The 26,089-nt window shown below is 46.0% G+C and overlaps 1 protein-coding gene across 2 annotated transcripts; it reads left to right on the forward strand.

The window, feature by feature from the left end:
• The first annotated feature begins 2,745 nt into the window (after positions 1 to 2,745).
• LIPM (lipase family member M) lies at positions 2,746 to 25,646 on the forward strand. 2 transcript variants are annotated; one of them, XM_001506588.4, is made up of 9 exons: positions 2,746 to 2,892; positions 9,599 to 9,716; positions 12,789 to 12,987; positions 13,969 to 14,078; positions 16,608 to 16,744; positions 20,516 to 20,662; positions 21,868 to 21,939; positions 24,336 to 24,407; positions 25,155 to 25,646. In XM_001506588.4, exons 1-9 carry the CDS (start codon positions 2,746 to 2,748, stop codon positions 25,392 to 25,394), a joined length of 1,242 nt encoding a protein of 413 aa, XP_001506638.3. In that variant the 3' UTR covers positions 25,395 to 25,646. The 2 variants fall into 2 exon arrangements, with proteins under 2 accessions (XP_001506638.3, XP_028917143.1); XM_029061310.2 differs by having other exon boundaries at positions 2,869 to 2,892; positions 9,599 to 9,694; positions 12,746 to 12,987.
• The last annotated feature ends 443 nt before the right edge of the window (positions 25,647 to 26,089 follow it).

The raw sequence follows: 26,089 nt of genomic DNA on the forward strand, positions 1-26,089 counted from the left end.
CACTTGTCTGCTCTGTGATCTTGGGCAAGCCACTTCACTTCTCTGTCCCTCAGTTACCTCACAGTAAGCACTTAACAAATATCATAATAATAATTATTATTATTAGAGTACATCTTAGGCACTACCTTCAGTCACCACAGCAGTAGATGTGTCCTTCATGTCAAAAAAGCAGCGTGGCTTAGTGGCAAGAGCACGGGCTTGACAGTCAGAGGAGGTGGGTTCTAATTCTGCCTCCGCCACTCGTTTGCTAGGTGACCTTGGGCAAGCCACTTCACTTCTCTGTGCCTCAGTTCCCTCATCTGTAAAATGGGGATTAAGATTGTGAGCCCCACATGGGACAACCTGATGACTTTGTATCTACCCCAGCGCTTAGAACAGTGCTTGGTACATAGTAAGAGCTTAACAAATACTGTAAAAAAAAAGCCATCAGCAGTGGACTTTACAGCATGCCATACCCCTGCCTGCCACCTAGCCCATTGCACTCCGGCCCCAGTGGGAACACAACTGGCAAAGATTCACGAGGGTAAGCGGCCCCTCGCAAGCCACGACCACTGTAATCACCTCCTCCGGGTGGGTTCTCAGGCCCGAGGCTTGTCCGTCAGGAGACTCCTCGATGGCAGTCTCCCATCCCATCCTCGCTATCGCCGTCGCTGTGTAGAAAGCACCATCCTGAAGAGCAAGAAGAACCCATTAAACATAGGAGGAAGGTCCCCTGCCTTCACAGAGCTTGCAGTTCAGTGGATGAGCTAATCCTGCTTCTCGGAGTCCCTGCTGTTGAGAGCTGTTGAGTTCACTGGGACTTAGCACAGGGCTCTGCTCCTCTCAGGGCAGCCAGCCCAAAGGAGAGCTTGTTGCCACAGCTTCCAGACCGGAGGAGAGGATACAAAAAACGTCAGGAGGGACCGAGGGAGATTTTTCTACCTTCTGGGTCCCAATCACTAGGGACCCCACCGGCAGACTGTCAAAACCACCAGAAAAACGCTCTCCTTCTTGAACAAGGAGTTGAAAAGTGACATCTTGAAAGCCTTTGCTTCCTATAAGTGTAGGGTATCCACTTGACAACTTAACAGACAACTGAATTAATGATAAGTGCTCAGTCATTAAATCCCCAAATATTGGATGGAGAGAATTTTATATTGTACCATTAGAACTGAAAAATTAGACTACGCCTTCAATAAGAAATTCACGTCTAATCATAACCCTTTGTTTTCTCCTGAATAGACATTCATCTGTCCTGTTGGATTTTTGTTTTTTGCTTATCTGGAGTCAGGGGCCTGAAGTAAGTGATCTGTCAAGATCCCTTCCAGTTCTGCAACTCTAGGCTTCTAGAATTCTAGGTTTTTGCAGCTGGAATGGAGCTATAAAGTTTCCAGTCAACCTTGCTTACACTGGGATTGCTTTTATTGGACTGTCTTTCGCCCGTGGATTCTTCAGGGAAAGGTCAACAGGATTGAAATGTTTGCCTCCTGGGCATTCACTCAGTGCTGGAGGCAGTGTAGGGGACAACTCCTGTTTATGTGGCTGTTCACACAGAGTCAAAGCAGGTCACTGTGTGGGCTAAGAAGCAGGTCTCTGCAGGTCTTCACTCCAGGGGCTTTCTCTGATGCGCTTAATTACTCCTCTGAGTAATTATTAGTGTCGGGTCAAAGGTTGGAGTGTTTGGATGTGTTCAGCTGCATTCATAAAAGTTGAGATGGTAATACCACCCCTAACCATCAGCTCTCATCCAACATGTAATCCAGTCCTTTTCTACACAAAAATGCTTTCTCCCACAGTTCTCTCTATATCGTAAGCTCATTGTGGGCGGGGAATGCATCCACCGACTCTCTTATACTGTACTTCCCAAGCACTCACTTAACTGCTCTGCACATAGTAGGTGCTCAGGAAATGCGATTGATTCTGATGATTTCTATGCCTTGTCTGACTCCCCCAAAAAACACCCACATCACACTCCTTGCAAAGACTTCTGCTCTACATTTAGGCTGACCTAGAGATTCTGACCTAGAAAGAAGATCCACACTTTTGTTTCACTAATATGTTCTTTGGCAGCTCAGTGAAAAAAAAAAAAATCTGAAGACTGCTTTGCCAGTAGATGGGAGAAGCTTCTTTTGTTCCTCCCGATTAATATTCTGGCTCCTCATTAAGGACAGAAAAAAATCATTTAGCTTGATTGTCAAACCACTGGTAAGGAGAAACCCCAAGGAGAAACTCCACCATCTCAAAACAGATCCACCCAGAGGAAAATGAATTGGGAAACCATGGAACGTTCAAGTGTCCCTTTTGGTGTGCACTGCTGGGCCCTCAAAATTCTGTTGGTCTAAAGTGAGCATTTCGAAACAGGAATTGATGATGATAATGATAGAAAAACAGAGAAGGCTTTATTGCCTGGACATGAAGAACGGAGGAGGTTTTAAGATGTTAGAAGTATTTATGGGTCAGATCCCAAACACATCATTCGGCGGAACTTCAAAGAGAATTCCCCACCCACCCACCCACAAGTGGAAGGATTGGTTACTGCATCTCTTTTGGGGAAGGACTAGAAAGTCCACTGGGATGCCCTAGAAATGACAGTCGTCCAGATTGCTGGGCTTCTTTGAACCCTCAAACAGGCCTCTTCACTTCTTAAGTCGAAGAAGGGGTTTACACCCAAAGAAGTGCCCTGAAGCTTTTTTTCTTCCTCACCTGCCAAGTATTCCATGCAAATTGTTCAGGAGAGTGTTGACAACAGAAACCAGATGTCTCATCATGGAAGCATCCTTACTGGAAAAATGTATGGTTTCACAAAGAACCAAGATGTGGCTGCTTGTCCCGGTGGTGTATTTGTGCCTAGGACACGCCTCCTCTGAACTGATACCGATCAAAGCTGTGGATCCTGAAGCATTCATGAATATTGTAAGTCTGACCTTCTTAAAAAGGATTTCCATCAAATGAAATGTGTGATGTAGTTCAGAGTCTGAATACAAAATTTTCATGCTGCCAGAGACACAGAGAGTCTCCCGGGGCATAGTCTCCTAGCTAAGAATGTATTTATTAAATTTGCTATTTTTTCATTTAGACACATGCAATTAAGCTCGATTCTGTCCATTCTCTGGCAGCTTCAACCTCAGATTTTCTAATGGAATCTTCCTTCCCACCTCCGACTTTTAAAAGAAAGATGGTTACTGTGTTTGACCTTAGAACACAGCTATCGCCTCAGTTCAGAGCTGAACTAATATCGTTTACAACCGTCAGCTCGGTTCAGAGGTGAGCTAACAATATTCACCTCTATTAGACTGTGGTCTCTGACTGTCTTTTTCCTTAGCTGTCTAAAGTTGAAATGTTCTTTCAATTTGGGCCAAAGGCCCTCAGGAGGACATAAGTGCTTTGGATGTACGTGGCACTTACGTACGTATCCGTAATTTAATTTATTTGTATCAATGTCTGTCTCCCCCTCTAGACCGTAAGGTCATTGTGAGCAGGGAATGTGTCTACCAATTTGTTATATCTTACTCTCTCAAATGTTTAGTATGGTGGTGTACACACAGTAAGTGCTCAATAAATTCAAGTGATTGGTTGCTTGGCGAGTCAGAAGTTGAATGTTTGGAAACAACTGCAAGCAGTATCACATAAGGAGTGAGCAGTTAGGTAAGTGAAATGGAGAGGAGCAGTTGCTAGGCACAGGCAAAGATCAAGAAAAAATGATTCCACTGGAAAATCCGTGTTTTCCTGCTGACCTAAATATTTGGGCAAGTACAGGAGTAGCAAGACACATGTGAAAAGTCACTTCTCTCTGCCTCACTTGCCTCATCTGTAAATTGAGGATAAAATACCTATTCTCCCTCCCATTTAGTTTGTGAGCTCCACGTAGGACAGGGACTATGTCTGATTTACTTATTTCGTATTAACCCCAGTGTTTAGAAGATTTCTTGGCACGAAGTAAGCACTTAACAGATACCTCAGTTATTATGAACAGTTGAACAGGTAATTGAATGGTTGACTAAACAACATATTTACTCATCTAAGGGCCCCACTTTTTTGAAAACCAGGGGAGGGGTTAGTACACCGGAAATAAAACCTAGCAATAAGAGGAGCAGGAGTCCTTCATATAATAAACTCTCGATGAATTAACTTCAATCTGTGATATTTATTGAGTCCACATTGTGTAAAGAACACTGTATCAAGTGCCTGGGAGAATAAAATAGAGTAAGTATACATGATACCTACCCTCAAGGAGCTAACAATCTAGTGGGAGAGACTGGCATTAAAATAACTTGTGAGCTGGGAAATTAATGGAATATAAGGATATGTACAAAAGTCTGGTGGAGAGGGAATAATAATGTTGGTATTTGTTAAGCGCTTACTATGTGCCAAGCACTGTTCTAAGCGCTGGGGTAGACATAGGGGAATCAGGTTGTCCCACGTGGGGCTCACCGTCTTAATCCCCATTTTACAGATGAGGGAACTGAGGCACGGAGAAGTTAAGTGACTTGCCCACAGTCACACAGCCAAGTGGCAGAGCTGGGATTTGAACTCATGAGCCCTGACTTCAAAGCCCGTGCTCTTTCCACTGAGCCACGCTGCTTCTCAAGTACCTAAGGGCTTAGAGAGTGTGGACTGAGGTGAATAGGACACACAGAAGGGAGGAACAATAAGGAGGAGAGATGAGAGACTAGCCAGGAAAGGTTTCCTGAAGGAGATGTGATTTTAGTAGGATTTCTCCCATTCCTGCTATATTATCTATGACCTCACTCCTACTTCCTTGTCCTATTCTGGCTTTTCTGCTCTTTCTCCTTCCCCTGCAGGTTATCACTTCTTACTGTTTTATGGAACTAAAACTAATCTTCCATTTGCTCCTCAAAAATTGGGTTGGGGCAATTATATGGTGGAGCCAATGCTGCAAATAGAGTACTTAAGTAGACTATATAAATAAGACCATTTATATGTTCCAAAGTGCTGAGGGTCGAAATAAAGTACACAACTGCTAGAGTGGGTGTTGAACTGAAATGGTGAGGGTGTTGTGAATTCATCAGGCAAGAACTCTTGAAGGTGGTAGAGTTTAGGAGAGCTTTAAAGATGGGAAGCCCTATGATCTGGTAATAATGAATAATAATTGTACTTGTTAAGTGCTTACCATATGCCAACCATTGTTCTAAGCACTGGGGTAGAAACAAGGTAATCAGGTTGTCCCACTTGGTGCTCACAGTCTTAATCCCCATTTTACAGATGAAGTAACTGAGGCACGGAGAAGTTGAGTGACTTGCCCAAAGTCATAGAACAGACAAGTGGTGGACCCGGGATTAGAACCCACAACCTCTGACTCCCAAGCCTGTGCTCTTCCCACTAGGCCACCCTGCCTCTCTGGTGGATTTGGGCTGGAGGAACAGCCTCAGATGGGAGAGTTGAGAATGAGACACATCATGAGCTGAAAAGTAGTTGATGGAAAGATCCGATGTGGAAGAGAGTGCCGCTGCAAAGCCTTGAAGTCGACGGTGAGGAACTTCCGATTAATGTGGGAGATTAGAGTAATGACTAGAGACGTGAGTTAGGAACTAGAAGAAATGAGCACTCTTCCCAGTTCCGCTATTGAGTCTCTGATGACAATAAATGAAACATTCTCTGAGAGAAATAGCAGAGTCATTGTGGTTCCTAGAAGCATATATTTTTGGCCAAACAGAAGCCAATCTGGACCTAATAATAATAATAATGTTGGTATTTGTTAAGCGCTTGCTATGTGCCGAGCACTGTTCTAAGCGCTGGGGTAGTCACGGGGGAATCAGGTTGTCCCACGTGGGGCTCACAGTCTTAATCCCCATTTTACAGATGAGGTAACTGAGGCACAGAGAAGTTAAGTGACTTGCCCAAAGTCACAGCTGACAAGTGGCCGAGCAGGGATTCGAACCCATGAACTCTGACTCCAAAGCCCGTGCTCTTTCCACTGAGCCACGCTGCTTCTCTACCTTGACCACCCTGCCTCCATTCTCTCCCCTCTCCAGTCCACACTTCACTCTGTTGCCTGGAGCAGTTGTTCTAAAGTGTCGTTTTGTGTACCTCTCCCTACTGCTCAGAATCCTCCAGTGGTTGCCCATTTCTCTCATCAAGCAGAACCTTCTTACCATTGACTTTAAGGGATTCCATCAGCCCTTTTCCCATTCTCCATATCCACTCTTTTCCCCCACTTTATCTCATACCCTACATTGTCTCTTTCAAGTCATTCTGCTCACTGCATCAGAGTGAAGTATGGAGTGGTTGGGGAGAGACTGGAAGCAGGGTGATCAAGGAATCCAGACTGACTCCACTTCGGTCAATAATGTGCACTTCCAGGAACCCCAGTGACTGTGTTATTTCCACCAGAGAAGGTTTCATTTATTGTGGTGCTCTCATTTCTTCCAGTTTTTGCTCATACCCACCTTCCTGGAACGTCTTCCCTCTTCCCAGCATACAGATCACATCTCGCCCAATCTTCCGAGACCTTCAAATAAATCAAATTTCCTCCAATAGGCCTTCCCTGACTTATTTTCAATCTTCCTTTATATTCCTTCCAGTGCCACTTCAGCAATTCTGCACCAGCTAAGCACTCGGTAGAATTCGTGTACCAACATCTGTATTTTACTACTTCCTCTATCTGTACCTTTATATTAGCATCTCTCACCCCTACTAGATTGTAAAATCCTTGAGGGCAGGGATCAGTCTCATCAACTAATGTACTCTCCCAAGTGATTAGTTCAGTGCTCTGTATTAGCAATAATAATGAGAATAATAATGGTATTTGTTAAGCACTTACTATGTGCCAAACACTGTTCTAACTGCTGGGGTGGTTACAAGAAATCAGGTTGTCTCACATGGGGTTCACAGTTCTTTATCCCCCTTTTACAGATGAGGTAACTGAGGCAAAGAGAAGTGAAGTGACTTGCCCAAGGTCACACAGCAGACAACTGGCAGAGTCAGGATTAGAACCCACAACCTCTGACTCCCAAGCCCGGGCTCTTGTCACTGAAGTACTCAGTCAAAATCACCGATAGTTTGATTGTATTTACTAATTCCATCGTATTTTCCCAAGGACTTCATACAATGCTCTGTAGAGAGTAGGCACTAAATAAATCATTTTAATTGATTGATTAACATTGGGTCTCCCTGTGTCAGGGAGGGTTTCACAAGGGATGCAGTTCTATCAATCAGTGGTATTTATTAAGTGCTTACTGTGTGTACAGCACTGTACTAAAGGAAGAATTTAATGAGATAGAGTTGGTAGACAGGATTCCTGCCATCAAGGACCTTTCAGGATAGTGGGGAAGACAGATATTGAAATAAATCACAGACAGGAGAAGCGGCAGAGCACGGGGATCTGTGCTTAAATGCCGTGGAGCTGCAGGCGGGGTGAGTATAATGGTTAAAGGGTCCGTCTCTGAGTGCATTGGTGACACGAAGGAGGGTGAAGAGGGTGCGGAAATGAGTGGTTAGTCAGGGAAGTCTTCTTGAAAGAGATGTGATTTTAGTGAGGTCTCGAAGGTGAGGAGAGTGGTCAACTGCGGATATGAAGGGAAAAGAAATTCAAAGCCAGAGGCAGGATGTGGGCTCAAGGTCATTGGTGAGATAATAATAATAATGGCATTTGTTAAGCTCTAACTATGTGCCAAGCACACTTCTAAGTGCAGAGTGAGATACAAGGTAATCAGGTTGTCCCTCGTGGGGCTCACAGTCTTAATCCCCATTTTCCAGATGAGGTAACTGAGGCGCAGAGAAGTTAAGTGATTTGCCCGAAGTCGCACAGCTGACCAGTGCCGGAGTTGGGATTAGAACCCATGACCTCTGACTCCCAAGCCCGTGCTCTTTCCACTGAGCCACTCTGCTGAGGTGTAATGAATAAGTACAGTGCTCTGCACACAGTAAGTGCTCAGTAAATCTGACTGAATGAAGAGGTGGGCATTAGAGGAGTGAAGTTTGTGGGCTGGGTTGTGGTGAATTAGTGAGGTAAGGTAAGAGGCGGAGGAGGGTTGATTGAATGGACTTAGACTATGAACCCCACGTGAAGAGGGACTGAATTCAGTCTGATTAACCTTATCTACTCCAGTACTTAGACTAGTGCTTGACACATAGTAAGTGCTTAACAAGGGTTCTAATCCTGGCTCTGCTTCCTCACTCATTCATTTAATCATATTTATTCGGTGCTTACTGTGTGTGAAGCACTGTACTAAGCACTTGGGAGAGTACGATTATTATTATTATTATTATTACGATATAACAAAAACCGACACATTCCTGCCCACAACGAGGTAACAGTCTAGAGGGGGAGGCAGACGTTAATATAAATAAACTGCAGATATATGCATATGTGCTGTGCTTGTTTGCTGTGTGACCTTGGGGAAATTACATAACTTCTCCGTGCCTCAGTTCCTCGTCCGTAAAATGGGGATTAATACCGTGGGCTCCGTGTGGAACATAGACTTCGTCCAAACTGATTAGTTTGTATCTCGTCCACTTCTTAGTAGAGTGCCTGGTACATAGCAAATGCTTAAATATCTTAAACCCCCCCCCCCCCAAAAACCACCGTAAAAGGATTTTACAATCGAAGGGAAGAATGTATAGTCTAGTGGCCCCGCTAAATTGTAATCTAGTGATTTCTTATGCCGGCTTTAGTGCGTCCTTCAAACAAAGGCCCAGGCAGTGCTGCAACCCAGCTGGAATCTTAGAGTCAGTTGCTAAGGCCTGGCCAGCGTGGTGTACTGCTATCGAGAAGGGACTGGCTCTTTTGGAGCAAAGTCTACACAAGGAAGGAGAAGCAAGGAGGCAAAAGACCAAATAGCACTGAGTGCTGCGAACATGAAACGGCAACACAAGGATTGACTTTTTTGGGGTGTACAATGTGACCAGAATTGAGGATCTGCATTGGCCTTTCACTGGAGAGTTAACTTCACCAGCAGTGCTTTCTTCTTGAATACGAAAGATCTCTCTCTCTCTGTGTCTCTCTCTCTTTCTGTCTATATATTTGTTTATATGTCTATAATATATGTATTTATATATATCCTGTAAATACAGCCAAAGAGGGCTAGCAGTCTGGCATCTCCTGTATGCCTCCTGTGAGCTACCAGGCTTCTTCTGTGTCATTCTTCAGCTTCCACGCCCTGTTGCCTAATGCCATCTGACCCTCAATCCCACTGTCCTTTCTGTGGGACTTTTTCCTTGGGGGTGCAGGCAAGGAGGGAGGAGGCGTGGTGGACGGAGCATGGTGAGAGTAGATAGAACCCAGGCCCGAGAGTCAGAAGGACCTGGGTTCTAATCCCAGTTCTGCCACTTTTCTGCTGTGTGGCTTGGGCAAATCACTTCGGTGGGACTCAGTTTCCTCACCTGTAAAATGGAGATTAAGACCGTGAGGCCCATGTAGAACAAGGACTGTATGCAACCCCATTAGCTTGTATCTATCCCAGGGCTTAAGGTCAGTGCCTGGCACACAGCAAGCGCTAAACAAATACCAATACTAAATGTCAGGGCAATTTTCGGGTTGATCGTTTTTGAGGTCTGCCACCGTTAAGTACAGCAATCCCTTCCACTTTCTGCTTCGTAATATCCGAGAGCACTGACTGTGGGTAGCTACTCACCTGAAATCCTCCGTTTCTTCCCGTAGAGCGAAATCATCGAATACCGAGGTTACCCTTGGGAGGAATATGAGGTCATGACTGATGACGGATACATCCTTACGATCAACAGGATTCCTCGGGGCGTTGACAGTCCTAAGGCTGCAGGTATGATCTAGGTCGAGGCTGGGTTAACTGGGGTTCGGATGTTGTTGTTCGAAAAGCGCCTTCCACCTGACAGCAAAACAGAGACTGGACGGTCCTTCACAGTCTGGAAACCCAGGACCCGACCAAACCCTCCCCGCTTGCACGATGTTTGTCTTAGACACTGGTGTTGAGACCACGGGGCTGAGCCCTATGGAGGCCTGGGCTGGTTTCCGAGGGGCAGTGCCAGGTTTGTGCCACCGTTGGGAATGTGAGTGGCCGCAAGTCATGGGTGGCTGCACCCAGGCTGCAGTGACCTCTTCCCCAGTGCCTTGACTGGCACCTGCCCAGCCTGAGCTAATCACCAGATCGGGAATAAAGCAGGGAATAAAGCGGGTCCTGACGACCTTCAGATCCGTGACCCCAGGCCCCGTCTTATGAGGCCTCCTTCACCAGCCAACGGAATTCTTTCCTGTGGACTCTCACTTTGAGCCACAGTTCCAGTGAAGTAATAATAATAACAATAATAATGATAATAATGTTGGTATTTGTTAAGCGCTTACTATGTGCAGAGCACTGTTCTAAGCGCTGGGGTAGACACAAGGGAATCAGGTTGTCCCATGTAGGGCTCACAGTCTTAATCCCCATTTTCCAGATGAGGTAACTGAGGTATAGAGAAGTTAAGTGACTTGCCCACAGTCACCCACCTGACAAGTGGCAGAGCTGGGATTCGAACCCCATGACCTCTGACTCCAAAGCCCGTGCTCTTTCCACTGAGCCACGCTGTTTCTCAAGTAGCTTGACAGCTTGTCAAGTAGCTTGGCAGCAAGGCAGTGCGGACTAGTGGAAAGAACATGGACCCAGGAATTAGGGGACCTAGTTTTGAAATCCCGGCTCTACCGACCGCCTCCTGTGAGACCTTGGATAATTCACTTAGCTTCTCGGTGCTTCCGTTTTCTCATCTGTAAAATGAGGATGACAAAACTGCTCTCCCTCCCATTAGGTTGTGAGCCCCATGTAAGACGAGGGTTTTGTGTAATCCGATTATCTCGTACCTACCCCTGCACTTAGTCTAGTGCTTGGCATAGCAGCGTGGCTCAGTGGAAAGAACACGGGTTTGGGAGTCAGAGGTCATGGGTTCTAATCCCAGCTCTGCCACTTGTCAGCTGGGTGACTTTGGGCAAGTCACTTAACTTCTCTGAGCCTCAGTTAGCTCATCTATAAAATGGGGATTAAGACTGTGAGCTCCATGTGGGACAATCTGATCACCTTGTATGCCCCCCAGCGCTTAGAACAGTGCTTCGCACCTAGTAAGTGCTTAACAAATGCCATCATTATTATAGAGTAAATGCTGCTAATTAAATGCCACAATTATTATTTCTATTTTCAAGACTAAGGGCTGGGTTGCTCCTTCTCTCTAGACTTCAAGCTTGTTGTGGGTAAGGAATGTGTCTGTTATATTGTTGCGTTGTACTCTCCCAACTGCTTAGTTCAGTGCCCCGCACACAGTAAGTGCTCAATAAATATGATCGATCGAGTCTCCATTCTAACTCCTTCCCCTTTCTTCCTCCCCTCTAACCTCATATCTCGGTCACCCCAGAATTAAGGGAGATTGGTGGCAGGGAGTCAAACTATCAGTGAGTGGTATTCATTGAGCACTGCAGAACACTCGGCAGAGTACTTTAGAGAGTACAGTACAACAGAGTTAGTAGATTCATTTCCCGACCACAAGGACCTTAGGGTCTAGAAGGGAGACCGAAAAAAAGCGGCGTGTCCTAGTGGAAAGAGCACTGGTCCGGGAGTCAGAAGACTTGTAATGTGTCTGTTTATTGTTATATTGTACTCTCCCAAGTGCTTAGTACAGTGCTTTGCACAATGACCACTCAGTAAATATGACTGAATGAATAAATGAATGAACCTGGCTTCTAATCCCAGCTCTGCCACTTTCTGCCGTGTGACCTGGGGTGGACCAATTAATTTCTGACCTTGGGTGAGCCAATTAACTTCTCTGTGTCTCCGTTACTGGACCAATACCTGTCAAAAGTGCATAACTCAGGACAAGGAAGCCTTCATAATGGATTTTATGCCTTGTTTCCATTTTTATCGTCATTATTAGTAGTAGTAGTAATATTGTTATATTTGTTAAATGCTTACTGTGTACCAAGTACATCCCGAGACTCTGGGGTAGATACAAGTCAATCAGGTTGTACACAGTCCCTGTCCCACATGGGACTTATGGTCTAAACAGGAGGGGGAACAGGTATTGAATCTGAGGCAAGGAAACTGAGGCACAGTTAAGTTAAGCGACTTGCCCAAGATCACAAAGCAAGCAATTGGTTGAACAGGGCTTAAAATCCAGGTCCTCTGACTCTCAGGCTCGTGCTCTTTTCACTAGGCCTTGTGCTTTTCTCCAGCCCAACTGCCCATTTCCAAGGTACTGTGTAGGACTGGGATACGAGACACTTTTTCAGTCCCTTTTTCACTGAATTTAAACAAGACTGGAGCCCCTATTTCACTGGGCTAAATGAAGTTGTTGGTTTTTAGCAGCAGGAAGGATAAGTTCACTAACTTTAGTCACCATGGGCTATCCCACGGTGAAGCAGCGTCGCTCAGTGGAAAGAGCACGGGCTTTGGACTCAGAGGTCATGGGTTCGAATCCCAGCTCTGCCACTTAGCTGGGTGACTGTGGGCAAGTCACTTCACTTCTCTGTGCCTCAGTTCCCTCATCTGTAAAATGGGGATGAAGACTGTGAGCCCCACGTGGGGTAACCTGATTCCCCTGTGTCTACCCCAGCGCTTAGAATAGTGCTCTGCACATAGTAAGCGCTTAATAAATACCAACATTATTATTATCCACTCGAACTTCCCCTAAATGGTTAAAGGCTTAGAATGAGGAAATTCGGTTTAAAGAAAGGAACCAAAAGTTTGGCGTGCCGATAGTGCCGCTCTGTGCCCTGATAATGCCACCCTGCGATCCGACAATGCCACCAAGTGAGTAGGATAACTACTCGTTGTTTCAATTTTTCACTATGCAAGAGGGAAACGGGGAAAAGGAAAGGCATTTTACAGATTGCAACTCCTCCTTTTGCATTTCAGCGTCAAGGCCTGTCGTGTTTCTGCAGCACGGCCTGCTGGGGGATGCTAGCAACTGGGTCCTCAACCTGGCCAACAACAGCCTGGGTTTCATGCTGGCGGACGCTGGCTACGACGTGTGGTTGGGGAACAGCCGAGGGAACACCTGGTCTAGAAAGCACAAGACTCTTTCAGTCGACGAAGATGAATTCTGGGCTTTCAGGTCGGTGGAGATATTGAGTCTGGTGGTATCGGGTGGTGGTGATTTGAAAATTTTGAGTTGAGACCTCCTTCTAAGTTGGATGTGGTACTCTAATAATAATAGTAACAACTGTGGCATTTGTTAAATGCTTACTATGTGCCAGGCACTGTACTAAATACTGGGGTGGATAGAAGCAAATCGATTTGGACCCAATCCCTGTCCCACGTGAGGCTCACAGTCTCATTCCCCATTTTACAGATGTGGTAACTGAGGCACAGAGAAGTGAAGTGACTTGCCCAAGGTCACACAGCAGGCAAGTGGCGGAACGGGAATTACAAGCCATGACCTTTTGACTCCCGGGCCCGTGCTCTATCCATTCCGCCATGCTGTTTCTTGTAAATACTGAAACACTGGCTACCTCAGCCGAAGATGTGAAACTGATCGCTTGGATTATCCATCAAGTAAAATGGGTAATCCCTCCTACTTAGGCTGTCAGCCCCATGAGAGACAGGCTGGCCGACCTGATTAACTGGTATATCTACCCCAGCACTTAGAACAGTGCTAGACACAGAGCAAGCATTTAACAAATAATACCATTATTCATTTTTTATTATTATCATTATGATGATGATGATGTTATGTTTCACCGTCTGGCTCAGGGTATAGGGGTTTTGAGGGGTGTGTGAAAAGATGGCCTGGTGAACGAGGGTCTGATCCCAGTTAAAAGGTGGGTGGGGAAGGTGAATGTACTGGCCTTTTGGTCCGGTCCCAGGCTTGCTAGGTGGGCCGGGGTCCGGAACTGGCCTTTCTGCATACGATCATATCAACGTGCGCTGAACGAGCAGTTCATTCTGTTCAGGGCAAACACAACCCCAAATTCAATGCACATGGCTGACGTTTCTGGAAAAATCTATGGTTCATTATATATTTGCCTAAGGAATACTCTATCTCCAATGCAAGAAATATAATTTTCGCATAAAACTTTGTCTTTTCCCCTTGTAGTTATGATGAGATGGCTAGGTTTGACCTTCCTGCAGTGATAAACTTTATTTTGCAGAAAACCGGCCAAGAACAAATATATTATGTCGGCTACTCTCAGGGCACCACAATGGGTAGGTTTAAAGGAAAGTAGGTTTGTATGACGGGTGCACTACTAGAAAGTGCAAACTTCCTGTCCCAGGCATTTCCTCCTCCACATCTTCCCTTCCCCGGGGTCCTCCGTGAGACGGAAGAGAGGGAAATCGAGCTTCTTGTGGGTGTGACTCGGATGCAGCCCGAAACAGAGGACAATGGAGACAGTCATGCTGACGCGACGACTTAGAGACTGAAATACAGATGCAGTCAAAGATCCGGTCACAACGAGAGACCCGGACCCAAGAGACAGACACAGAGACGCAGAGAGAAAGACAAGCAGGGACAGAGATCAAGATGAAGAGAAACTCGGGCAGAGACGCAGAGACAGACACCCAGGCAGAGACTCACAGTGGGAGGGAGAGACACAGAGAGAGAAAGACTTAAAGAATGGAGCGGACGGGGAGGAAGAGAAAAACAGAGCTAGGGAGACTGACTGCTGTAGCTTTTCTGGGTTCCCTGTGACTGCTGTCTCCTATAGAACGGCCAAGGCCTCGGAGAGCCTCAGTCGCTGCTCAGGTCCGACGCCTCAGGCCACAGAGCAGAGACTGCCACGGCACCAGTGTGCTAGTGGGAGGAAGGGAAAGCAGGAGGTTCCTTTCTCCAGCCCCCTTTCTCCAGCCTAGCCTGTTCCTGAGGGAGGCAGAGATCGAGTCAGTAGGACCTGAATTCTAGTCCCGGCTCCGTCACTCATCTGCTGCGTGACCTTGGGGAAGTCACTTCCCTTATCTGGGCCTCGGATACCTCATCTGTAAAATGGGGTTTAAGAATGTGAGTCCCATGTGGGACATGGACCGGGTCCAACTTTGTAACTACTCCACCACTTAGTACAGTGCCTGGCGCCTATAAGTGCTTAACAGATGCCATAAAAAAAGGGGGGAAAAGGAGGTGGAAAGGAAGCACAGTGCAACACCCACTGGGCATAGGTCCCTCAGCGCCCAGCTCTCCTGATCCATCAGCCTCCGGGAGCTGCCTCCAGCCAATCGGAGAATTTGGGGTGAAGACCAGGATGGGGGTTCACAGCCCATCACCGGCATGGTCTGCAGTGTGGACCCCATGGGCCGCCTGTTGCTTGCTCTTTGTTGAGCCATCGGCAATTGTCAGGGGACTCCCCTGCAAAGCGTGAACAGAAACCTGCCCCCTCTCACTCTCCCTGTCCCCCCCACACCTCAGCTCCAGCTTAAGAGTAGCCTTAGGCAGGCCCAGAAGTGAGGCCAGAACAGGCCTCCAGGTATCCAGGGTGACCACGGCCCAGGCCGTGCCAAGGCCACAGCCCCAAACCGGTGGTGCCGTTGGCTCATTTGACCATAATTTGGGATTGGCGGCGCGAAGCCTGACCGTGTCCCCTCTGTGATCGGAACGAACGGCCAACCTGCCCGGGAACGCAGGTGTTCCTCACCACCCGAACGAGAGATTCTAGGCCCAAATACCAGCACCATCTTCTGTGCCAACCTTCTCCCTCTGCGGAGCTTCTCTAATAATAATAAAAATTGTGATATCTGTTAAGTGCATACTATGTGCCAGGCACTGTACTAAGCACAGGGGAGATACGAGTTTATCAGGTTGGACGCAGTCCCTGTCCCGCATGGGATTCACGGTCTTCGTCCCCATTTTACAGAGGAGATAACTGAGGAACAGAGAAGTGACTTGCACAAGATCACACAGCAGACAAGTGGTGGAGTCAGGATTAGAACGCATGACCTTCTGACTCCCTGGCCCGGGCTCTATCCGCCACACCATGTTGCTTCTCATGGGTAAGACTGAACCCTGGCTGTGGGAGCCATGCCTTGGAAGGAGAGCTACCTTAAGTGTTTCTGTCCTGCCTGGCATTTAATTTAGGGTCTGTCTTCCCCACTAGGCTGTAAACACCTTTAGGGCAGGGATCAGTTCTACTAACTCTATCAAACTCCCCCAAGCGCTTAGTACGGTACTCTGCACAGAGCAGGCATTCAGTAAGTACCCTTGATCAATTGTTTGCCCGGGTGAGCCACCAAAGTGGCATTTCCCCCCGGAGAGCTGGGGAACTTGGCACTTTTCAGGGGTAAATCCACAAGAACCCACTGCCCCACGAGCTTCTGAGCAAATGGGCCGAAGAGTCTGTAGCTGGTCTCTCCTCCCCAGCTCGTACTCAGGACAGCCCGGCCATGTGTTCGACACACTGGGTTGCCCGTTGTGGCTACAGTTGAGCGCGTGACCCTCCACTGCCTTGGCCTCAGGAGTCAATCAATCCCAATCGATCGATCAATCGATGGCAATTGTTGAACACTGACTGTGTGTCAAGCACGGTACCAGGTCCTTGGGATAACACCGCTTTTCTTCTTATTTAGTCCCCAAATTACAGACGATGATAGTTTTCTCTCCTCTGCCTAAATAGACCCCCAGGAGACACTGGGTTTCAATAATCAGTGAAATCCCTGGGCAGGAACAGAATTCACTGGAGAATTTGCGTTGCTGGGGAACAGGATGTACATATTAAGGTGATGGATGACTCATCTTCTGTTCTCTTGCAGGCTTCATTGCATTTTCTTCCATGCCAGAGCTAGCTCAGAAAATCAAAATGTATTTTGCTTTAGCTCCTGTAGCTACTGTTAAATATGCCAAAAGCCCCGGGACAAAACTCTTATTGCTGCCTGACATAATGATTAAGGTATGGGATTCTTCATATAATTAGTTGTTTGCTAGAACAGATTCCAATCATCAGCCAATTGAGGTTTTATAGTAAGCGTTTGTATATTGCTGGGTTTCTGTAAAGGACAATTTCTCATTTGCCTGGTTACATTTCTAAGCAAAGCAGTACAATTATCATTAATAACTGTGGTGTTTACTAAGTGAAAACTATGGGACAAGCACTATACTAAGCCCTGTGGAAGGTACAAGATTAATTAATTCATTCATTCAATAGTATTTATTGAGCGCTTACTCTGTGCAGAGCACTGTACTACTAAATAATAATAATAATGATGTTGGTATTTGTTAAGCGCTTACTATGTGCAGAGCACTGTTCTAAGCGCTGGGGGAGATACAGGGTCATCAGATTGTCCCATGTGAGGCTCACAGTCTTCATCCCCATTTTACAGATGAGGTAACTGAGGCATAGAGAAGTTAAGTGACTTGCCCACAGTCACACAGCTGACAAGTGACAGAGCCGGGATACTAAGCGCTTGGAATGTACAAATCAGTAACAGACTAGAGACAGTCCCTGCCCTTTGACGAGCTTACAGTCTAACTGGGGGAGACAGACAGATAAGAACAGTAGTAATAAATAGAATCAGGGGGATGAACATCTCATTAAAACAATAGCAAATAAATAGAAAGATTAATCACGTCGGACACGGGCCCTGTCCCACAGGGGGCTCATAGTCTAAATAGGAGGGAGAAAAGGTACTGGATCCCTATTTTACAGCTGAGGAAACTGAGGCCCAAAGAAGTTAAGTGACTTGCCCAAGGTAATACAGCAGGCAAGTGAGAGAGCCAGGATTAGAACCCAAATCCTCTGAATCCCTGGACTGTGCTCTTTCCACCAGGGCTCGCCGCTTCTCCTTATTTTTATAATCCTATACTTAGTTTATGTGTACAAAAGTTCTTGATACCATTCAGTTTACCGATTCAGACACATCCCAACAAAACCACTTAAAAATGTTGGCATTGCCACCCTCATCACAGACCAAGAGGGGATCCTGTAGAACTGACAAGTACCCCTTCGCTATCTTCAAAACGTACTCCCCACCTTGAAGATGAGGCCCAAGGGAGAACGCAGAACTTGTCAACACGTGAAGACTTGACTTTGGTCCAACATTTAATGAAGTCCTCGCTGCCAGTGTGGCTCAGTGGAAAGAGCCCGGGCTTTTCCAGAGTCAGGGGTCATGGGTTCGAATCCCCGCTCTTCCACCTGTCAGCTGTGTGACTTTGGGCAAGTCACTTAACTTCTCTGTGCCTCAGTTACCTCATCTATAAAATGGGGACTAAGATTGTGAACCCACGTAGGACAATCTGATAACCTTGTGACTACCCCAGTGCTTAGAACTGTGCTTGGCACATTGTAAGCGCTTAACAAATACCATTATTATTATTATTACTATTATTATTTTAATCCTAGCTCTGCCACTAGCCTGCTGTGTGACTCTGGGCAAGTCACTTAACTTCTCTGTACCTCATTTTACTCAACTGTAAAACAGAGCTTTAATACCTGGTCTCTCTCCTACTTAAATCGTGAGCCCCATATGAGAAAGGGACTGATTGATTTGTATCTCTCCCAGCACTAAGGACGGTGCATGACACACAGTGAAGGGTCAACAGATGCGATTTTTAAAAAGATATAATTTGGTTAATAACCATATTTAAAGGGAAGAAAATAGATATGCATAGTAGACACAAGTGAATAAAAAATGGAAAAAAACCCAGGAGGAAATGCCACAGGATTTCCAAGATGCCATCTATATCACCGTCATCAAAAACAAAGGTGAGAATTCTAACTGGAGAAATTATATGGACTCCCTCACTGCTGTTCTTGGCTGGCATGAAGCTATCTGAAGCCTTCCCGGTTTTGGACTGCATCGTGGTACTCCAGACATTATCTCTGGGGCGTGCCTCAATAGAGGGACGTCGAATCCGAAGAATGGCACTGTAAACATTTACAAAATCTTTTGACATCATTAAATAGAACTGGGATCTGACCTTTTGACTGTCCTAAGAAGTTGATCGAGATCATCGAACTACCCCAAGATGCCAAGATCAGTCTTGTCAGAGTTGAAAGTTCCCATTCTCCTCTTTCCCCATCCCCAGTGAGAGAAAGTTGAGCTGTACGACAGGGTCAGACTGGTATACGCTAAATGAAACTTGATAATTGTTCCCAACAAGGGACTTAGAAATTTGGGTTAAACTACAGTTGTGATCCTCTGAGAAACTCTTCCAGTTCTCCAGGCTGTGAGCACCATTGAAGGTCCTTCCTTAGCACGTCATCTAATTGTTGTATTCTGATGATGCGCTTGGAGGCCATTGTCGTTAATGGTATTCATGAAGTGCTTACTATGTGCCAAGCACTGTACTAAGCACTGGGGTAGATGCAAGACAATCAGATTGGACACAGTCCCATGTCCTACCTGGGGCTCACGGTCTTAGTCCCCATTTTACAGGTGAGATAACTGAGGCACAGAGAAGTTAAATGTCTTTTGAGTTAAGTGCCTTTTCCAAGGTCACACAGCAGACAAGTGGAAGATCTGGGCTTAGAACCTAGGTCCTCTGACTCCCAGGCCCAAGTTCTTTCCACAAAGCCACACTGCTTCTTGTGGTCATATAAACAAGATAGCCATGGGATTATAAACTCCCTTACAGAGCCTGGGTCACTAAGCTTGGAAAAAAAAATGAGATTACTACCAGACTATATCAAGGAATTCCTGCCCATCACCAAAGATTTCCATTGGTAGGAGAGTTTAATGTGGCTATCTGCACAGTACATTAACCAATGGGTTAAAAAGGCCCGTTTATCCCTTGGGAGTGTGATAGACAGAGGTGGAGACAACTGTCATCGATCTCCATGCCAACTAGAAATATAGTACAACAATAATGGTGGGGATATTTTCTTCTATAAGGCCATATAATCATTATTATTATTATGGTATTTGTAAGTGCTTACTATGTGCCAGACACTGTATTAAGCGCTGGGGTGGATACAAGCAAATCAGGTGGACCCCAGACCTATTGCAGAGGGCACATCTGGCTTCTGAAGTAGGTTCAATCAATCAATCAATCAGTTGATATCTACTGAGTGCTTACTATGGGCAGAGCACTGTACTAAGCATTTGGGAGAGTAAATACAACAGAATTAGCAGACAGGTTCCCTGCCCATAATGAGTTTATGGAGAACTTTGAGTTCATCCACTTCATCTTCAAGTCAAGCATCAAGTGGTTGGGTGTGATCAACACCAATAAAGTCTCAGAAAACAGTCAGCTCACCAACATTGCTTGTAATAATTGTGATATTTGTTAACCATTTCCTGTGTGCCAAGCACTGTACTAAGTCCTGTTTCTCTGCCTATTTAGACTGTGAGCCCCATGTATGACAGGGACTGTGTCCAATCTGAGTAACTTGTACTTACCCCAGCTCTTATAACACACAGTAAGCACTTAATAAATATAAGAATAACAGTAATAGTAATAATAATAATCCCACACGCAGAGATAGCATTTCATCTGCTGGAGCTTCTCGATATGCTAAAGACAACTATGTAGAAAGAAAGGTTGGTTAAAGGGAGATCAAAACATTAACCGAAAGAGTGCTTGTTTCTTTTTAGGTCTATAGTAATAAAATGATTTCACTTTACAGTATAGACTACTTAAAGGAATCGCTAATCTTATATTGTACAATCAGAGGGTGTACTTTTTTCTCAGGAAAAGTAAATATTAACCTAACTTTTAACAGGGCTTATTTGGAACTAAAGAATTTCTTCAACAACACAAATTTCTCAGGCAGTTTGTCATCCATTTTTGTCGTCAAGCTGTCCTCGATAAGCTCTGTAGCAATATCATCTTACTTCTTGGTGGATTTAATTTGAAAAACTTAAACATGGTATGTATGCGTCAATTTACTAATAATGTTATAATTAACGAAGCCAAAAGATGGGGGGGAGGCAGTAAGGAAGTACGGGATTTAAGGGAGAGAGGACTGGAGGGTCAGCCAGACAGTCACCATCTGGGGTCATTTTAGCCCAGACAGGACATTCTCAGTTCTTGTCCGGGACATGGAATGAGTGAACCTGGGAGTCAGGGCTGAAAGTAGGGTGGAACGCTCTAGGTCAAAAGAATAAATCTGGTTTGTTCTGGTTTGAATGGTTGCAAAGCAGCCCCAAGTCAAGTCGAATAGACTGGGGACTCTGGCAGTGAGGACTGGGCTACCCCGAACTGGGTCCTGTGCCAAGAAGAGGACTTGGTCTCCACGTGGGGCCAGGCAGTGCTGTCGGCTCTCAAGGTGAGCTCCCCGCCCCGGGTCCAGGTACGACCCAGGGTCTGCTCTGTGGGGAGACAGAGGGAGAATCACTCCTGTGGCCCCAGCTTCTTGGACCAGCAGGAAATAGCCTCCGACTCAGCCCAGGGACCACAACAGTTGCTCCTTTAAATCCCATAACCCCGTTCCCCATCCTAGCATTAAGCAGAAGCAGCATGGCCTAGTGGATAGAGCCCAGGCCTGGGAGTCAGAAGGATCTGCCAATTGCTTGCTGGGTTACTGTGTGACCTTGAGCGAGTCACTTTGCTTCTCCCTGCCTCAGTTACCTTATCTGTAAAAAATGGGGATTCAGACTGTGAGCCCCATGTGGGACATGGACTGTGTCCAACCTACCTAGTATCTACCCCAGTGCTTAGAACAATGCCTGGCACATAGCAGGCGCTTAACAAATACCATATAAAAATATCCAAACTTTTACTTTCACCTAGGCTGGGAGCTCAGCTCAAAAATCCATGGGTGCATGCGGGGTGAGGAGGGGGAGGACGTATCGCTCACTCCTTGTACCTGACACTGTGTTTCCATAAACGCTGTTGTCGGTTAAACAGGGAGTGTGCTGAAACACAACATGTCCTTAACCCAACCCTATAACGCAGAATGTGTTCAGATGAAGGTGAATCCCGGGTCTTATCAATCATTTGATGGTATTTATCGAGTGCTTATTGTGGGCAGAGCACTGTACTAAATGCTTGGGAGGTTACAGTATAAAGGTTAAAGAACGTGTCTACATCTCGGGTCACTCCACCGTCCTGGTCTGTTGTGCTTTCTTCCAGAGTCGAGCAAATGTGTATGTAGCCCATGCCCCTGCTGGAACGTCGGTCCAAAATATAATACATTGGAGCCAGGTAAAGCTGGGTAAACCTAAAATCACTTCTAGGATTCATGGTGCATGTGCTAATGAGAAGCATGTGCTAGAGAAGCAGCGTGGCTCAGTGGAAAGAGCACGGGCTTTGGAGTCAGGGCTCATGAGTTCGAATCCCAGCTCTGCCACTTGTCGGCTGTGTGACTGTGGGCAAGTCACTTAACTTCTCTGTGCCTCAGTTCCCTCATCTGTAAAATGGGGATTAAGACTGTGAGCCCCACGTGGGACAACCTGATTCCCCTATGTCTACCCCAGCGCTTAGAACAGTGCTCGGCACATAGTAAGCGCTTAACAAATACCAACATTTTTTTTTTTAAATGAGCTAGAGAAGGCACGGTGCGTACGCTTGGCATTTAAAAATGTGTTTTTTCCATCAGTAGGCAAGTGGTTCTTTAGTAGTTCATTAGTTCTTTTCATTAGTAGGTGGTATTATTGAGAGTTTACTAAGTGCAGAGCACTGTATTAAGTGTTTGGGAGAGTACAATACAACAGGAATAGTAGACACATTCCCTGCCCACACACACAATAAGCTCACAGTGTAGTCCATCTCTCTCTCTTACTCTCTATATATTATATTGTCATTCATTCAATCACATTTATCGAGTGCTTACTGTGTGCAGAGCACTGTACTAAGAATTTGGAAAGTAAATTCGGCAACAGATAAAGACAGTCCCTACCCAACAACAGGCTTACAGTCTAGAAGGGGGGAGACAGACAACAAAACAAAACAAGTAGACAGGCATACATACACATATATACACACATATGTGTATGTGTGTGTACGTATTTGTGTCTTTCAGTCTCTACCTCTGTCACCATCTGCTAATGTTAGCTTAGTGTCTAAAATTATCTTTGCCTTGTGCCTGTTGGCACCCAAAACACTATGACCCAAACAGTCCCATCCTACTGTCAAGTCAGCCCAGGGCACATCATTGTCAGGGGGAGGTATTCAAAAATAAAATCTACAGGATCCACTTTGGGGCCCAACCACACTGGGCCTTTCTAGCCACTTCTCATCAAGGGAGCCATACCTGTGGGGTGATCCAGTATCCCGGGGCGAAGGGCAGTATGTCAAAGTTGAATAGACAATTCCCATATGGAACGGGGACTGTGTCCGATCTGATTATATTTTATCTTCACAACTTGGTACGATGTTCGGCACATAGTAAATGGTGAACAGATACTTCAATTATTGTGATGATGATTATTATTATCATTATTAATAGTAATAACATTATTGTTGTTATTGTTATTAAGGTATATTTTTCCCCAAATTGTCCCGAGTCCACGCCGTGGACAGTTGCTTTGAAAGGTGTCCAAGGAGGCCCTGGTCTCTCCCAGACTACCCTTCTCTTCTTAGGTTAGGAAGCAGAACAAAACTCGGAAGCTGTTTCTTTTGTGCACTCAGTGTGCAGAACAGAACATTTTGTCTCTGAGTCTCTAAAGGGGGTCTCTTTGACCCAGGGACCCAGTGAGCTCCTCTGGAACCACATGGTGGCTCCTGTGATTCCATTCCTGAGAGAAGATGAGACACATTCCCCCCCCCCCCCCCCCCACTGCCCCCGGCCCCACCAAGTCCCCTCCTGGGGATTGGCCCGCCTGCCCTAAAGCCCTCAGGGGTAGGATCCACTTTGGCTCTTGACAGTCTCCCCTGGGGTAACTAAGTGAGCCTAATTTGCTCTGCAAGGAGGCTCTGAAGCTCCAGTCAGCCTTGTTTCTGAGAAGGAGGGGTCCCTCAGAGTTTCTCAGTTGCGGGAACTTACAGGACCCTAGACCTTTTGATGTCCAGTGGCCTGGCAGACCCTTTAACTGACTCCCAGGGGATAGAGAAAGAGCTAGTTGGCATTGGAATTGGTGTCCCTTCCAGGGCACTAAGATGATCCCTCATCACTGGGCGGGCTGACCAACGGATCGCATCATCGTTTTTGATCCACTTTCTCAGTACGGTTTGATCAAATGACATGATGTGGCCCAAAGTCACCGTTGGATCTCCGTAATCGCCAATAACCACCCACAGTAAAGAAGCAGGCGGTGGGGTTGGATACGTTGAAAAGCCTGCTGAATTTGCTAATCGAGTTTCCCTGCTGGCTGAGCCTTATGGTGTGTGAAGAGACACTGGGTCACCTCAGAGTCTTGACGGCTCAACTTTCTGATTCCTCTCCTCAGCGGAGAGATTTCCGTTGAGGATTTACCCCTAAGGAAGTCATGACCGGGAACACTATTTATGAGTTTTTCTTCCTTTCAAAAGTCGGTCTAGCTGATGAAGTCATAGATGGTTAGTTTATTGGTTAAGGTGTGGTGGCGGGCTGGCATCACTTTCTAAATGAAAGACCACGCCACTCACCAGCTGCAACCTTCTGTCGTCTTTCTTTCTGTCAGGCCGTGAGCTCCGGGGAACTCCAAGCATTTGACTGGGGAAGTGAAACCAAAAATCAGCAGAAGAGCAACCAGGTAAAGTATTGACCTGCGGACAACCCCAGAGACTGAAAGTGAATTAGGGAATTGGTGAATCGGGGGTCAGCAGGAGAGATTTACTTCCCTGGCCACACATCTGTTCTCAAAGGAATGGATTTAGAAACCGATTTTAGCCTGTTGCTGGTAGGATGGGTAGGAGTCCCCACAGGGATTTCAAATTTCAAATATTTGAAATATAAAATTCAAATATTTGAATGTTTACCCAAATATATCAGGAAAGGGGCATAGTCGACAAATCCGATCTCGGGGTAGAGGAAGGGTCTCTGGCTCCGAATCTCATGCCTGGGTTGGAGTGCTCTCTCTTGAAACTCTTGAAACCAATGAGGGGGCTCCCAGGGGGTGAGAGGAATGAAGAAGTGAGTCAGATACACAGAGTCTAAGCTTAAGCTTAGAAAATTTAGAAGTGAGAAAGTTAAAAAGACAAACAAGAAGTTAAAGTGTTGGGAGTGCAGTAAAAGTCTAATTAGAGAAAAAAGGGCATTTGGGGGGAAACAGGAGGACTTTAATATATTTCTTTATATACTGAAGCAATTTCCAGAGAAAATTGAAAAGGCAAGAGAGGAAGTGAGTGAATGAGAAGATATCTCAAAGCAAGCTCGAAGCACCATCACTTTAATTGTTTCCATCAAGAGAAAGTCTTTTTTCTGGCAAAGTCAATTTGTTAAATGTGGATTTTTCTCACATCTCCCGAATTAGCACTTAATCCGTGTGCCTTTCCTCTAGCCTACCCCTCTGAAGTACCAAATCAGAGACATGACCATCCCCACTGCCATATGGTCTGGAGGACAAGACTGGCTGTCGGACCCGGAGGATGTCCGCCTGCTGCTAGCCCAAGTGACTAACCTGGTCTACCATAAGAACATCCCTGAATGGGCTCACATGGATTTCATCTGGGGCCTGGATGCTCCTCATCGTCTGTACAACGAGATCATAGACCTGATGCAGCAGCAGCAACAGCTCTGAAGGGCCCCGGGCCAATTGACGGCTTTCTTCGTAAAGAGTGGGAGATTCCCCGGGCACACCGCTTCTGCGATTGGTCAACTTGGGAATCTGGCCTCGGGCGTAAGGGTTGGAATTCAGGTGGTATAGGGGTTGGTTCACTTTTACTGGGTATTTTCCTGATTTGGTGCAAGGGTTGCCTTTTCCTACTTTTCCCTTTAAAGAAAATGAATCACATGAGGCCTATAGGATTCCTTCTACAACTGTCTACTGTAACTGCTGGGGTTAGGGGGATAGTGTAAGAATGAATTAATAAATCAATACACCAACCTGTAGTCCAGTGACAGAATCCGGAGACCTGGGTTCTAGTTTCTGGTTCTGTCTGTTGGGCCTATGCCATCACTGACTCAGGAAACCAAAGAATAATAATAATGATAATAATAATAATGGCATTTGTTAAGTGCTTACTTACTATGTGCCAAGCACTGTACCAAGTGCTGGGGTGGGTAAGAGCAAATCAAGTTGGACCTAGGCCTTGTCCCTCGTGGGACTCACAGTCTCAATCCCCATTGTACAGATGAGGTAACAGAGGCCCAGAGAAGTGAAGTGACTTGCCCAAGGTCACATAGCGGACAAGTGACAGAGCCCGGATTAGAACTCATGACCTTCTGACTCTCAGGACTTTTCCCCATCCATTACGCCATGCTGCTTTTGCCGGG

This window comes from Ornithorhynchus anatinus, chromosome 3, assembly GCF_004115215.2.
Source record: "Ornithorhynchus anatinus isolate Pmale09 chromosome 3, mOrnAna1.pri.v4, whole genome shotgun sequence".
Lineage (NCBI taxonomy): Eukaryota > Metazoa > Chordata > Mammalia > Monotremata > Ornithorhynchidae > Ornithorhynchus > Ornithorhynchus anatinus.